This window comes from Schistocerca gregaria, chromosome 1 (assembly GCF_023897955.1).
Source record: "Schistocerca gregaria isolate iqSchGreg1 chromosome 1, iqSchGreg1.2, whole genome shotgun sequence".
Lineage (NCBI taxonomy): Eukaryota > Metazoa > Arthropoda > Insecta > Orthoptera > Acrididae > Schistocerca > Schistocerca gregaria.
In genome coordinates this window covers 243,040,642-243,053,393 of record NC_064920.1, presented here as the reverse complement: position 1 = coordinate 243,053,393, position 12,752 = coordinate 243,040,642, and the positions used below count along the sequence as shown (strand labels likewise).

At 42.0% G+C, this 12,752-nt stretch overlaps 1 protein-coding gene across 2 annotated transcripts in view; it reads left to right on the top strand.

The window, feature by feature from the left end:
* The window catches only part of LOC126339068 (spermatogenesis-associated protein 22), a 125,846-nt gene that overhangs the window by 59,553 nt on the left and 53,541 nt on the right, over positions 1 to 12,752 (top strand). For both annotated transcript variants that reach the window (XM_050001600.1, XM_050001601.1), the window contains one exon: positions 1,761 to 1,848. In XM_050001600.1, coding sequence (XP_049857557.1) covers positions 1,761 to 1,848 — 88 coding nt within the window. The remainder of the gene's footprint in view (positions 1 to 1,760; positions 1,849 to 12,752) is intronic.

The window sequence follows — 12,752 nt, the reverse complement described above, 5'->3', positions numbered from 1 at the left end:
AGTACGGGCATTGCCGACCGCAGTGTTGTATTCTGCCTATTTACATATCCCTGTATTTTAATACACATGTCTATACCTGTTTCTGTGGCGCTTCAGTGTATATGTGGGGTTTGGGGAGGGCCCAAGTGACTTGTGTACGTTCCATGATAGGAGGAAGTACCACAGCTAGAAGTGGCATGACCAGGACTTGACTGTTCATTATGGCCACATGCTGACAGCACTGAAGATGCTGTTCTAATGCCTGAACTGATTCATTACTTTATGCCAAAACTTCAGATAATGGTGGGTTTCACTAACATAATGCCTCTACTCGAACCTCTACCTGAGGCTTTTTTTATGATGCAATCATGAATCTTGGAGCGTGCATAAGATTGTCCCCACGGAGGATTCTTGCAGACAGATCCACAATATTGACTTCAGTGTTTCAATTTTGTCACCCAGTCTGAGTAGGATCGTGGCAGGAACTTCTATAATTGAAGCATCTGCAAGCATGCTACAACTACATGTGTATGTTCGCTACAGTATTGCAGCCATCAACCCACAAGTACTGAAATAGTGTGGAGTATTGGAGTTCTGCAGAGAGCACAATTTGTGAAGAAAACTATTCTCTGAGAAGAGCAAGCAAAAAGCAGTGTCTGCTGAACTGTTGGGTTCATTTCCCAGTGTACATCAAAAATATGATGAGGGTACTTCTGATAGTTCTCTTATTAAAAGGGGGTAATGGGGTTACTGATGATATTGGCTGCAATGCAGTTGGAGAAGTTTCCTCTGTTCCTGTTAGTTTTATAGCAGCCCCAACGACATTTGTTGCTTGATAAGTCCATCTTGTAGAGGAGTCCATGTAACACAGTTTATTGCAACACATGACAAAACATATTTGAAGCACTGATAAAAGTATACTGACACTGTTAACTGAGACTAGCCTAATCATCAACAAAGTATATAACAGGCCCTGTCAGAATCAGTATCTACTTTGTAAACTGTTCCACATCAATAATCATAGTAAGATTAGCTTCCATGTGGCATCTGAACAGTGTATGGCTGGAGTAAGCAAACCGACTCCATGGCCTCGGTTGCCTTCTTTATAGGGTGTGCTATAGTTATCGTGGTGATGCTGACTTCAGAAAAAAAAAAAATTAAAATAAATAAGAGAGCAATGCTGTTGGCAGCACTGCCTGTGTCAGTACTGGTCACCACATTTACAGTGAAAGATAATGTAAGAGGAATTTCAGTCTCTGCATTCCCTGAATTTCTTGACTGTCCTCATCACAACTGTCACAGCTTTCTACGTCAATTTATAGATTTGTTCTGAAGTGTCCATTTCCCTTAGTCCATCATCCAGTGTGAGAGGATGACTTGTGCTTAAAATATTAATTGGCATTGCAGGAACACAATGGTTCTGCCAGTGTAGCATATTTATTTATTTTCTCTGAATTCATGAATTGGACAAATGTATGATGTATAATGGAGAGTATGTTAAAGGTGACAAGGTTATGAAAAACTTTTTTAAAAAAATGACTGCACCATTTGCACCTCATCGTTTTACGTGCATTCATTCTGATTGTAATCATCGCCACAAAATGTAATTTGGTTGTACTTTTGGATATCTAAGGAAGGACAATCAGTTTAATAGATTTTATGCTTAGTTGCACATTGCTTAGATAGCCACAGTGTATGTGTGAATGCTTGATTGCTACATTGCTTTCTTTTACCTGCTCTTGGCTTGCGTTAATCTGGTTAAAAGATTTTTTCCCTTACAGGCTTGTACCAGAATCCACAACCAGGTCCATCATCTGCTTATAGTTGCTACAACCCACCAGTTGGATATCCTCACGATAGTCAGATTAGGTAAGAAAAGCATTTGTTGCAAGGTAGATTAAAACAAGGCCTGTTACATTTTCTTAAATACGCTGTCTGACAAAAAGAAAGTGAAGCAACCAGAAGATGTCTTTATTCATCTTTGGCCACCACTGACCATGTGTATAACAAAATAGCCTTCATCTTGCCTACATAACATCGATATACTTAATTACACGATTATGGATGTTTGGTAAATGTTTTAAATTTTAACACATGTTCACCATCTATACCAAAAAAAAATTCTTTTATGTAATAGAATGGATTTTCAGCCAACCATTTATACGTTTTTGCAAAAATAATTTAGACAACATGGACTAGGGATGGCAGTTTGTTAGTGCCCTTTTAGGGTGCTTACTCTGGGGGAAGTAGGCTGCTTTTACCAGTCTTTGTCTTGGAATAGCTATACTAATTTTCCCCTCTGTGTTGTGCTGGTATTTGTAGCCTTTTATATGAAATTCTTTTGCATTCTGTTTAATGTATAGCAACGAGACATAAATTTTCTTAAAGCGAGTTGGTTTTATTCAAGATTCCAATGCACCATATTATTCCCCACTCTTTTTCTGCAAAACTCTATTTTTCAACATAATCTCCATCCAGTGTAACAGCCTTATGTCACCATACTGGGAGGGCCTGTTTACCCACATGGTACTGCACTACTGGTCGACATTGGAGCCAACATCTTGCTAATGAATAACCTCCTCATCATCCATGCACTGCTTCCTGCGGAGTGCATCTTTCATTGGCCCAAACAGGTGGATGTCGGAAGGTGTGAGATCCGGGTTGTAGGGTGGATGAGGATGAAGAATCCAATGAAGTTTCATGCAATACGACAGCTAGGCATGGACTTTCTCAATGTAGATGTTCCTTGTCAGCTTTTTGACTCCAGACTTTGCAACATTATTTCAGATACCAACAGAGGTGTTCATTTTTTACAAGTGCACCCAGTACTGAGTATTTATGGTGGGGTTCAACTATTTAAAGACTAGTGTAAATATATTTATTGATTTTGAGAACTGCATAATCATTTGAAAAATGACTAGGTTAAATTTTGCTGTTTAGATATGACTATAAGTGCTAACAGTAATTTGGCTTGTGAAATATGTGTGGATTTCAGAATGTAGGAAACCTCATCAAGCTATTGTATGGATCTACCCTGGAAGAAGTACCCTACTTACAATGGCAGCTGACATTTCAAAAAACATGTTATGTGATGTTAAATTCTGCATAATATTAATGAGATACTTAATCAATTACTGATGTATATCATGTAGTTCATATAAGTATAGTGTTGCAAGCATTGAGGCAAAATCTGCTGTAGCAAATTATCACAGTTTGCATCATTAGTTTTCAATTAAATTGGAATATGTTATTGAAATGTTGCAGTGTCCCTTTTGTCATCCTTTAATAGGTGAGGTTTTACAGATGGTGAAAAAAAGAATTCCATAAACCATTCTGTGTATATTATACTGACCTTTCAGGTGCTCTTTTATGAGGTGTAAACAAATTGGCATAACAGAAATCTTAACTTGTTTGAAAAAGCATGATTTCTTACTTTTACCAATAATAAGCATAGGCACTTGGTGGTTACCAGCAGTAAAGAAATCCTTGCTTATTTTATGACTAGGTGCTGCTAATTCATGATATGAAGCAAGAGTTTTTCGTGGTAAAAATTTCGAATTGAGCACAGTTTTGTCAGCATTGTAAACGTTTTTCAGAGCACAATCCTCTTTCTTCAACACATCCCTTAGGTTGATATTGAAAGTATCAGTTGCTGAAGAATCAGCAGACAGATTTTCTCCTTGTATTTGGAGCTCACAAATGCTGTGCCTTGACTTAAAGCTTTTTAATCAGCCCATGCTTGCTTTAAAATTTGATAGGCCGGCAAGGTTTTCATTAAATTGAATTCCCTTTCCACATAGAATGGGACCAGAGATAGGTTGCCCTTGTGATCTTTTTTGTTTAAACCACTTGCAAACAGCATCATCTGGATCTGTGTTCTTGACAAATTTCATAGTTTTATGACATGCCGATCCATCAGTAGAATTTATAATGCTTATATTTTGCTTTTTATACCAGTATTTGTGTCGACTTACCATCATTTTAGTTATTCGATAATTTGTTTGCAGATTCATATTCCTCTATCCCTTTAATAATCTTGTATTTATTTCTCATAGAAATGACAATACATTTACATTTTTAGACATTTTACATTGCAAATTTACTTTACATGACAATGTTGATGCAAATGATCATAACAGAGTGCAAATGGATACTGTTGTTGGCAGCTTGTTATTCGAGGGGGAAGGGCAAGACCATAGCAGGTGAGGGCGGCACGTGGGAGTGAGTACCAATTTGGTTAAGCAATCATTCGGATAATTGTCACTAAAGAGCACCACCAATGGGTTAACAATGAATGTGACCTCTCTGCTTGCCCATCTAGTTTTAGAACACTGAGCGGAACCTTACTCATATTCAAAACCTTACCCATTCCACTACAAAACACCACAAAATTTCTGAACATTTCACAACCAGCTATGTCCACATTGTGAATTGTCTTTTGCAAATTTATATTGAACATGTCTTTCCGAAAATTATCTACTTTTCTGTCAACTCCAGTAAGTCTTCTACATTCACCAGATCGTTCCCTCATTATCAGCTTCTAACAACTTTTCCACATCTACAGTTGGAAACTTAGTGATAAGCGTCTTTGTTTTAACAACCTTTCTCTTTTCAGTTTGCTCACCTTTCATCGCAGCAATGCTTGCCTTGACTTTTACGAATTGCTTTTTGTTCACTTTGTTACTAACTACAGAAACTTAACACTTTCCTTTAGCAAGGTCATTTATATTATTACCACTTTCATTGACTACCTGTACACTTTTCAATTCAACATTTTTTCCCTTATACACTCCTGGAAATGGAAAAAAGAACACATTGACACCGGTGTGTCAGACCCACCATACTTGCTCTGGACACTGCGAGAGGGCTGTACAAGCAATGATCACACGCACGGCACAGCGGACACACCAGGAACCGCGGTGTTGGCCGTCGAATGGCGCTAGCTGCGCAGCATTTGTGCACCGACGCCGTCAGTGTCAGCCAGTTTGCCGTGGCATACGGACCTCCATCGCAGTCTTTAACACTGGTAGCATGCCGTGACAGCATGGCTGTGAACCGTATGTGCAGTTGACGGACTTTGAGCGAGGGCGTATAGTGGGCATGCGGGAGGCCGGGTGGACGTACCGCCGAATTGCTCAACACGTGGGGCGTGAGGTCTCCACAGTACATCGATGTTGTCGCCAGTGGTCGGCGGAAGGTGCACATGCCTGTCGACCTGGAACCGGACTGCAGCGACGCACGGATGCACACCAAGACCATAGGATCCTACGCAGTGGCGTAGGGGACCACACCGCCACTTCCCAGCAAATTAGGGACACTGTTGCTCCTGGGGTATCGGCGAGGACCATTCGCAACCGTCTCCATGAAGCTGGGCTATGGTCTCGCACACCGTTGGGCCGTCTTCCGCTCACGCCCCAACATTGTGCAGTCCGCCTCCAGTGCTGTCGCGACAGGCGTGAATGGAGGGACGAATGGAGACGTGTCGTCTTCAGCGATGAGAGTCGCTTCTGCCTTGGTGCCAATGATGGTCGTATGCGTGTTTGGCGCCGTGCAGGTGAGCACCACAATCAGGACTGCATACGACCGAGGCACACAGGGCCAACACCCGGCATCATGGTGTGGGAAGCGATCTCCTACACTGGCCGTACACCTCTGTTGATCGTCGAGGGGACACTGAATAGTGCACGGTACATCCAAACCGTCATCGAACCCATCGTTCTACCATTCCTAGACCGGCAAGGGAACTTGCTGTTCCAACAGGACAATGCACGTCCGCATGTATCCCGTGCCACCCAACGTGCTCTAGAAGGTGTAAGTCAACTACCCTGGCCAGCAAGATCTCCGGATCTGTCCCCCATTGAGCATGTTTGGGACTGGATGAAGCGTCGTCTCATGCGGTCTGCACGTCCAGCACGAACGCTGGTCCAACTGAGGCGGCAGGTGGAAATGGCATGCCAAGCCGTTCCACAGGACTACATCCAGCATCTGTACGATCGTCTCCATGGGAGAATAGCAGCCTGCATTGCTGCGAAAGGTGGATATACACTGTACTAGTGCCGACATTGTGCATGCTCTGTTGCCTGTGTCTATGTGCCTGTGGTTCTGTCAGTGTGATCATGTGATGTATCTGACCCCAGGAATGTGTCAATAAAGTTTCCCCTTCCTGGGACAATGAATTCACGGTGTTCTTATTTCAATTTCCAGGAATGTATTTACTGTGCCATTTCCTTTCACTAAGCAATCTTGCACTGGGTCTAAGTTAGAACAAAAATTAAAGATGAAATCATACAATCTCTCTATTATTTAACTTCTAATATTATTACCAAGTTGCTTAAAACATTTTGTTATCACTTTCAACTGTCCCTCAATGGTTAACTTACTTTTAAATATGTCCATCCAATATGAATGAAACATCTCCTCTTTCATTGTGTCATTGTGAGTTTGGCACTCATACCATTTACTAACTGCTCACGAGGTATCTCACCATCACTTACATTACATTCAGTTAATGGCAAATTATTTACATTATTGTTAATCTCCAAGATTCTGTACTCATTCTCAAACTGACATTCATTTACACTGCCATCCACTCTTTAAATAAATTCATTCACTACTTTCATACACACTATGTCAACAGAAACTGTATAAATATTTATATGAAAAACTGTTTGGGCTAACAGCAAATAACTTAAGGATGGGTGCTATCGCATGTGGTAAAGTATCAGTGGTTACAAGTGAGAGAACAGCAGTTTTTTGGAGGGTAGGGGGCAGAAACAAAAGATATTCAGAGACAGGTTGAAAATGACATTCAGTTGATAAAATAGCTAGCCAGAAAGCAAATTTTAATGTACACATTTCATGCAAAGAGCCTCTGATGAGTCCGCCACAGTTAAATTTGGCTGTGGGGCTGAATGTAAGGTCTTTGGATAGGACTGAATCTTTTATGGAGCTGATGATTTTGTTGGAAGGGTTAAAAACAGTTTTCCAGGTTTGTTTTGGGTTGGAATTTTTAGAGTGTTAGCAGGAAGTTTTGGTGGATGTGGCAAGTTGAAAAGGTCAGCTAGGCAGTGTACGGATGTTATGAAGGGTTGAAGATGAGAAACACTGTGGATAGGGCAGAGGTTGGACAGTGGTGCCGCAAGGTGACAGTAGGTTGTCAGCAGGTTGGATAACTGGTAGAGATGCTTTCTTGAATGCTCGTCAAGGTGCTGGAGAGCAAAGGATTCAGTTTTCCGAGATGTGATGTATGTAGTATAAATTGCACAGTATCAGTATCTTATGGAGGGAGTGGAGGCTGTTATGGGATGCCTGTGTGTTGGAGATATGTTTTTGCAGTACAGGTTTTGTGAGGAACAGAGACTGATGGAATTGAAGAAGGAGAAGGTCATGTTGAAAGGAGGGTTGGTATCCATGAGGCAATTCTATGGTTATGACATTTGGGGGGGGGGGGGGGTATTTTACAGCTTAAGCAGCATTTAAGGATCAAGATGTGGGACTAGGTTGTAGCTTGGGAAACGAACACTTTTGTGAACTGGTGCATGCAGAAAGATGGAGGAGGGGTCAATTGTGGTAGGGAAGGTGTTAGGGAAACAGGAAATGACATAGGAAATAGGCAAATGAAGGTGTTAGGTGGTTGTGAGGGGGACTGGATAATAGAAAAAGACACTTAAAAATATGTACAGACAGGCAAAAATGTGCAAAGATACCTAAAAATATGCACAAATATGTGAAAATATGTAAAAATTACATAAATACTTTAAAAATATACAAAACAGTGGGAAAAAAGAATGAATGGAGAGGGGGGGGGGGGGGGGAACTGCGGATTGGTTATGTCAAGGTTCACAAGTTTGTGTGTGGCACTGGCAGTTGTGGAAAATAACATACGAAAATACATTATGGGATCAATAGGAATAATTAAAATTATTGATGGGAAGAATTTGGGACTTGAGACACTGCACCAACAATACCACACAGTCACATAGTTCTGTGCTGTGTGTGGACGAGACTGTGGATAAAGAGTGGCTCAGATGTCAGAACGCGTGCGATGGGAAGGCGATGGGTGACGGGGGGGAAGGGGGGGGGGACTTTAGAGAATACTAACAAAGGAAAACATTACAGGATTGTGGGATGGAAGGAAAGCCAATAGGCAAAATCAAATAAGGGAAAGCTCAGGTCAGAATATCAACAATTATGAAAAGAATAGATTGTGACTCACCATAAAGATGACTGTCAAATTGCAGACAAGCACAATGAAAAGACTGTTACACACTTAGTTTTCGGCCAAAACTGTAATCAGAAAACAAAGGAAAACATTTACACATTCACACTAGCAGATACACCTCACATACACATGACCACTATCTCTGGGTGCTTTAGCCAGACTGCAACTGTTGCATTGAACAAAAGCAGAAAACGGGAATGGACTGGGTTAGGGGGTGAGGGGTTGGGATAGCAGAGTACAGGTTGTAATCTACCCTCTCCTTTTTAGCTGCAGCTATTGTCCACATTACTCTTTTATGAAGATTTGAGAGGAACAAAGATTACAATAAACTTTCTAGTTTACTTACCTTTTCACGTAGAGTTGGCTCCAGTTCTTTTTTTCTAGGGGTCTGATTTTTGAAGCTGAAATTCTCACATTTTAGGTCCTCATGGTTGAATTGATCTAAATAAATTTGAAGATTGTTGTTGCAGAATTTTTGTTGTTATGTTATTATATTTTGGCACTTTTTAGTCTATCATACAGTCTTTTGATTTTTCACATTAACAAAGCCAAAATATCATTGTTTGATCACATCAGAAGCATGTTTATTACTGTCTCACTCAGCGGAAATAACAATATGCCAGAAGGTTTACAATTTTTCTTGACAAATGAATTTCTATTATTTTCGATTATTTTCAGAAATGAATCCAGAAATGAAACATAGTAAACAGTGCTAGACTGCGTAATTAATAATAGAAATTTTAGGTGTGCCAAATAATGCATAATTTCAGTTGTATTTAAAAAAGGTAATTTTAACTGTACATTCAGAGCTAGTACTTGTTGGTTGTAACATCGAACATAAAGCAATTCCTTTTCATAAATTTTAGCTTGAAGTATAACATATTGTGTATAAAATTATATGAAAGTTTTCAAAAAGCAGAAAAGTATCTGACCAAAATGTGAAAGATAATACTGCCATCGACAACTACTGTTGAGAAAAAGTAATGGTAGAGGAGGACGTCCTGTTACAAGGTGCGCAGAGAGAAGAGAGCTGTGTGGTGTGTGAGCATGGACTAGAAGGTGCCTGAACAAGACTGCCTAGTGCATCTCTGAGAGGCAGTGGTGGAGGGGGTAGAGTGGGGGTGAGGGGAGAAACGGGGAGCGTAGAAGGAGTGGAGCAGAGAGGGTAAAAGACTGGTGGGTATGGTGGCAGAAAGAAGTGCAAAATGAGACAGAGGGGATGAGAACTGGGAGGAGGCGATAGAAAAGAGTTGCTGGAAATTGTTGGGCGGAGGTCATGACAACAGTAGGTTGTTGTATGCTGAGACTGGGATAATTTTGGGAGCAGAGAATGTGTTTTGAGGATAACTCCCATCTGCACATTTCAGAAAAGCTGGTGGTGGAGGGGAGGATCCAGAAGGCCCAAGTTGTGAAGCAGCCATTGAAATCAAACATGTTATGTTCAACTGAATTTTGTACCACAGGGTGGTCTATTTTGCCATTGGCCATAGTATAAGGGTGGCCGTTCATCTTGGTGGACAGCTGGTTGGTAGTCATACTGGTATAAAAAGCTGTGCAATGACTGCAGCATAGCTGCTATATGACATGTCTGCTTTCACAAGTGGTTTGACGTCTGCTGGTGTAGAATAAGTCTGTGGTAAGACTGGAATAGGAAGTGTTAAGTGGGTGGACTGGGCAGGTCTTGAACCTAGGTATTCCACAGGGATATGACCTTCCCCTTTTCTGATTCTGCCAATCTTTGTACCTCACAAAACTGGTACCAAAAAAACACATCCCCATGGCACAGGCATCCCAGAATGACCACGGCACACCCCGCAAGATACTGAATCTGTGCAATCCTTACTACATACATCACACCTTTGGAATTGAATCCCTTGCTCTCCAGCACCTGGATAACCATTCCAGACAGCACCTCCATAAGTTATCCAGTCTGCTGACATGCTACTGGCCCCTTGGTGCACCATTGTCCGATCCCTATCCTACTCACAGTGTTTCTCCTCTTCAACCGTTCATAGAACCTAGACCCTGCCCAGCTAATGTTCTCGTCTTGCCAATCCCACAAAACTCACTACCAACACTCCAATAAATCAAGGACAGAGACAATGATGGAGCTCTTTTGTTACCCTTCCCATCAAAATCCGTAGTCCCATAGAAGTTTCAGTCCTATCCAAAGGCCTGACTTTCAGCCCTATGCCCATATTCAACCACGTTGGATTTTTCAGAGACCTACTTTGCCTTCTCCCGAACCCTCCAACCACAGCCAACATAACCCCCGCACTGAACCCTGCCTCTCCAAGTTCGTACCACCATCCAATTGTGACCCTCCCCCACCTCCTCCCATCTCACCACCCCCTGCTTGTTTTCCAGGAATTCCTTACCTCCAACTTGACCTTACCATCCATCCCCAAGTCCCTTCTTAAGAACACTAACCTTTCAGCAGAAAAAAGGACAGCTATACACAGTCTCAAAACAGATCCCAACTAATCATTCTACCTGGGTACGTAGGTTTCACCATCATTATGAAACAAATGCCTATCTAGCAGAATGCAGTGGCCAATGTCTGACTCCTCCACCGGTAAATCTGCCAGAGTGATCCCATCCCAGAAGTCCAACATAAACTCCAGTCCCCTCCCAGAACCTCTCCCTTTAATCCATTTCCCTTCTCACCCCCTATGACACCCCCAAAATCCAAAAACCTAGTAATCCTGGTTGCCTCTCTGTAGCTGGTTGGCATTGTGTTATGTGTCGACAACCATTACGCCCTTCATTGCTAATGACAAATGAGTGGAAGGTGGCCAAAGGATCCTTCACCATAGGAATCTGGACAGGCAAGCAAACGATTAGTTGACACAAATGCAGTTTGATAAACATATTATATTCAACTTATTCTGAAGAACTGCTACACCATTGAGAACTTGTTACAGCCACGGTTAGCAATAAGAAGAGGCTTGACACTGGTGTGCATTTATATACTGAACGTTTGCCAGTAGAGCTAACTATCAACAACTTGGGGTAAGTTGGGCACCAACTAGCAACACGGAGCTCTCATTAGAAGCATGGAACTACAAGTAGAAGTAGATGTAGACTTAGCTAACGGATGACAATGTGGCTGCCTCTTATAACACTGTCCTGATGGTCTTAATTGGTCATTGGTCAGCAGGTTTTTCATTGATGGCGATGTCCAAAGTGGTGCTTGTGGCACCTGCAGTAATCTTCGCCACACCAGTTCTGGCAGTATCAACAACCTATTGTACTACAGTTAGCTGTTTATTGTGCTGACTGGAAGAAATTCAGCCTTCATTGGCCAATACCTCCAATTCCAAAATCTAGCCTCCCATGTCAAAGATACCAACCACTTCTTGCAGTGACTCTCCACCATCCCCCAACCCTTTAAGTCACTGGATCCCTGTTAACCACTATTGACACCAGTTTCATGTAGTTTAATATTCTTCATGCCCATCGTTTTGCCACTATTGATTGCTACCTCTCCAAATGTCCTTCATACACCAGAACTACTATCTCATTCCTCATACAACTTGCTAACATTACCATCACACACGACTACTTCTCCTTTGAAGGGAAAGTATAGAAACAAATGCACCTCTCCTATGCCAACCTGTTTATGGACCATGTAGGGAAAATCTTCATAGCCTCCCAAAACCACAACCCCTGATCTGGTTCAGAATCATTGGTGATATATTCATGATCAGGTCTTAGGGACAAGACAACCTATCCTCATTATTTCACAACCTCAGCACCTTCTCTCCCATTTGTTTCACCTGTTCCTCCTCAACTCAGCATGTTACTTTCCTGGACGTTGACCTCCTCCTCTCTGATGATTCCATCTACATCTCTGTCCACATTAAACCAACCATCATTAATTGTACCTGCATTTCAACAGCTTCCATCCCCTCCACACCAAAAAATTCCTCCCATACAACCTGGCCAACTGGGGACAGCATATCTCCAGTGACAAGAATTCTCTTGCCCAGTAGGCAGAAGATCTCACAAAAGTCTTCACAGAGAGGCACTATCCTGCAGACCTAGTCTGCAAACAATTTTCCTATGCCATTTCCTCACACACCTCCAGCTGTCCTACCACCCTCAAGAACCAATTACAAAGGAGTGCCCCTTTTGTCACTCAGTAGCAGCCCAGACTGGAATAACTGAACCACATCCTTTGTCAGGGCTTTGACTGTCTATCTACATGACCTGAAATGATGGACGTTCTACCCAAGATCCTTCCCATCCCTCCTAAGGATGTGTTCTGTTGACTACCCAACCTCCATCCTTACGCCACTCCCAATCCCAGGCCCTTGTTACAGGGGTCATATCTCTGTGGAAGATCCATGCGTAAGACCTGCCCAACTGACCTACCCAGCACTTCCTATTCCAGTCCTTTCACAGACTCATGATACTCCATCAGAGGCTGGACCACCTGTAAAAGCAGACATTTCATATACCAGCTCTACTGCAATCATTGCCCAGCTTTTTGTTAGTATGATGGCTAACCAGCTGTCCACCAAGATGGATGCACTGCCAAACTGTGGCC